Source organism: Cyprinodon variegatus, unplaced genomic scaffold (assembly GCF_000732505.1).
Source record: "Cyprinodon variegatus isolate N-32 unplaced genomic scaffold, C_variegatus-1.0 Scaffold232, whole genome shotgun sequence".
In the NCBI taxonomy this organism is placed as follows: domain Eukaryota; kingdom Metazoa; phylum Chordata; class Actinopteri; order Cyprinodontiformes; family Cyprinodontidae; genus Cyprinodon; species Cyprinodon variegatus.
In genome coordinates, this window is record NW_015150685.1 from 840,130 (window position 1) to 843,821 (window position 3,692).

The window sequence follows — 3,692 nt, forward strand, 5'->3', positions numbered from 1 at the left end:
ATATAAATATAAAAAAACAGAAAATCTTAGAACTATATATATATATATATATATATATATATATATATATATATATATATAAATAAACTGTATTATAAAGTGACATAATACAGTCATACTGTCTATTTTGGTAGGCGAGCGTCAACTGGGAAAGCTCAGATCGGAATGCACACCAGAATATTTGAATATTATGAATGCAAATGTTCATAATTTGATTGTTAAAATAACAGCCAGCATTTTCTGTTTCACATCCCACATATGCACCATTTTGTGTTTGAAGGTTGTAAAAAAGCAGGTGCGAAAACTCTACATTAGTCGGTTAACATGTAATCCACTTTGGCTGCGTATCTGGTACTTACAGCCAAAACTCCATCTGGCTGTACCAGAAAACGGCTGTCATCGGTGCTGAAAAGAAATCGCCTGCGGTCCGTGCAGTCTGTGAAGCCAACTGGAAAACAACAACACACATTAGAAATCTTTAGATATACAAATATCTGGTATTTTTTGTAATTTTATTAAAAAAAAATGCTACTCAAAGCCAGTTAGTACTTTACAAAGTATAAAACACTACATAAACCCCCTTTCCCCCTGGCCCAAATAGCTTAAACCTGAGAAAAATCTGCTGTTAGCAGCAGTGGGAACGGCTCACTGACCCGCGTCAAATGACTGCAAGTGACCTGGGTTAAAACGGGCTCGCCTCCGATCGGTATACAGTGGGAATATCAGACCCGGGTCGACCTGCTGATACGTGATACACCTGAGCGCACCGAAAGGACATAAACACATCGCTCATAATGCTGATTGTTAGCCAGTTGACACACATTTAAAAAATCTACGTCAACTCGCCAGTTTCAGTGGGAAAGAGGCTCAAGACTACATGTGAAAGTTCTGAAAGTTCTCTTTGGTCTTAGGGAAATAAGAAAGCCATTAGACTGAGCCTGGTTCTGCTTGAGGTTTCTTCCTGTTAAAAGGGAGTTTTTCCTCTCCACTGTCGCTATAAGCATGCTTAGTGTGAGGGATTGCCTTAGAGTCAATAAGTCGATGCAATCAACTGGTTTTCCTTGGATTGAAAACTGAATCAATTCGACTGTATGATCTGGTGAACTGTGCCTTGAGATGACATGGAAGATGTTTTTTTTTTTACTAGTGATGGGTTAATGAGGCATCTTGAAGCATTTTGACACATTGCCAGCTGTATTGATACTGATGCTGTTTCACAGAATACTGACACCTGCTGGACATTTAAAGACACTACAGGCAGCTTATCTGACAGACTAAACTGAATTAATTTGATGGCTTAGTACAATGATATAATTTAAGTTATTGTAAGTTATATTATATTACTTCACATCTATGTTCAAATTGAAAATACATTTGATATTATTAGATGCAGCCAATAAATAATGTAAACATGTATCATAATGTGAAAATTTAGGGGAAAATGTGAATGAGGATGCTTAGACTAGGATTTTAAATTATACTTTTAAAACAAAAAGTACATTAAGCACAGTAAAAACAGTAAATAATCTAAGAGTGAATTTGAAATTAACTTTAATTCAGATAAGTCGAATGATAACTCAGAGGAAAAGGATGACACAATGAGAAAATAAAAATGCAACGGCTGAAACGTTTCTGTTCCTTTTAGGCTGCTCCAAAATTCTGAATCATTCTAATGATAAATTGCAATAGATGGGACATTTTTTTTCTTTTCTTTAGCAGATGCATCATGTTGACAGATATGTTTTTAAACAGTTTAGTGAGTCAGTCAGTTAGAAACAACTCCTGTATCTGTCACATGACTTTCTGGAAACAACATGTGCACCAATACAGTGTTTGGCTCTATGGGCTCCACGAATCGCTGTTGCTGGACCCACCATTAGTTTCTACCATTATAAATATGAAGCATCTGGTATTCATGATCCAGAACAAAATAACAGGACTGTAGGGCTAATGAGTGACTGCTAATCAGTTTAATGCTCTTGTCTAAAGAGATAAAACTGGATGCAGGAAGTTCTCACGGCAGGTAAATCATTAAACCTTCAAGGCACCATTCTACCTTTTAATAAAAAGCCAAACTACACTGAGAGAAATAATGCAACAGTTTTTTGGCATTTACTTAAATCATATTTAGTTACTTTAACACAACTTTTTCATGTTACCAGGATAGGAAATAAAACAATTGTGTTAAAGTAACTAAATATGATTAAGTAAATGCCAAAAGCGGTTGCACTAAGTTTTTCAGTGTAGCAACAAAACATTTCCTGTAAGTTCAGAGTTTATTCACAGTGAACTCAGTTTATGATTCATTTGAAAGTAATGTTATCATCTATCTCTTACTGTCCGAGGGTGGGGGTGGGGAAAAAGGCTTAAAACTATTTTATTTCTCCGTTTTCAGCTACACTAAAATACGGAAGCAGTGATTTGAATAGATTAAAATATCTAGCAGTTTGCTACCTCAATTATTTCACGGCAGAGGAAAAAAACAGTTTAGCTTCTTGAAATGTTATGCTAAACGAGCTTAAACTAGCCCATATAAATGCAGAACCCAACCCTGTTTTCTGTCTGTCTTTGTTTAGAGCGCAACACCTTTTAAAAATCCAGCAGAACTGGCTTGGGGACAAGTAGAAACCTGACTGAAGCTTATCTGAGCTGCAGAACTCAGGATGAGACAAGAACAGGTCATCTTGCCTAGTCAGTATGAAGCGACACAAAAAGAAAACCAAAACAGAAAAGTAAAATCAGTGAGGTTGTAAAAAGTTGGGATGGCTCATACCTTTGCCCAGTCTGGTGCCTTGCCTCAGGTGCTTTCTGGTCACTTTGAATATCAGCAGCTCGGACTCAAATCCAGGCACACATGACGTCTCCTCCACAGCCGCCACCTGGAAGATAGCAATGAGCATTTCCTTCAGGTCTGCAATCATGGATATGTCACAAAACGGATGTGCTTTTATAACAAAAATCAACAGTGAGACACAATGGGGTGATTGGACACACTTTAGTTTGATAGCAGCAGAGAAAAGATGAACTCTTTTAGTCATTAAGGGAAATAAAAAGTAAACAGGGTCGATGTGGCATCAGTGTCTTTATTTGAATACCAGCAAAAAGGAAATAACTTTTCACATATTTCAGATGATTCAGAAGTTGTTTTTTTACAGAGCAGGTCCCAGAGGTGGTCAGAATGAGCTCTAACGGCTGCAGAATATGAGAAACACTAGTCTGGAGCTGAAACAATCTGATTAATCGATTACTGAAATAATCTCAAACTAATTTAGTAATCGATTAATCGTTAAACAGAGAATAGAGACTGTAAAACATGCCTTTAGGTGACAGAATGATGCATTTAGAGCAGGAATTTACCAAGATTGTAAAAAAAACAAAAAAAAAAACAAACAAAACAAAAATATATAAAAATGTTGCATTTAGGATAAAAAGTTTTAGTTTCACCCGGTTTAATTTAGTAAAAATAAAAAAATTCTTGAAGGAACTTTTTGGCTATCCGATTATCAATCAAATAAAATAATCAGATTAATTAATTTGTGAAATAATCATTTGTTTTTGTTTTTTTTAATAACTTCTTTATTGAGCAACAGCAATACAAAGACTCAGAAAGGATGGGGTGGACCCCAAACACAAAACAATGCTCACTTTTCTTTTTTAAAGCAATTTTAAAAAACAACCCCCCCCCACCCCCG

General features: G+C 35.9%; 1 protein-coding gene across 1 annotated transcript in view; it reads right to left on the minus strand.

The window, feature by feature from the left end:
* Nucleotides 1-3,692, minus strand: part of LOC107088912 (B-cadherin-like) — a 22,230-nt gene that overhangs the window by 15,982 nt on the left and 2,556 nt on the right. Inside the window, exons 2-3 of the mRNA XM_015381377.1 lie at nucleotides 2,774-2,879; nucleotides 360-448 (exon numbers count right to left, since the gene is read on the minus strand). Coding sequence (XP_015236863.1) covers nucleotides 360-448; nucleotides 2,774-2,879 — 195 coding nt within the window. The remainder of the gene's footprint in view (nucleotides 1-359; nucleotides 449-2,773; nucleotides 2,880-3,692) is intronic.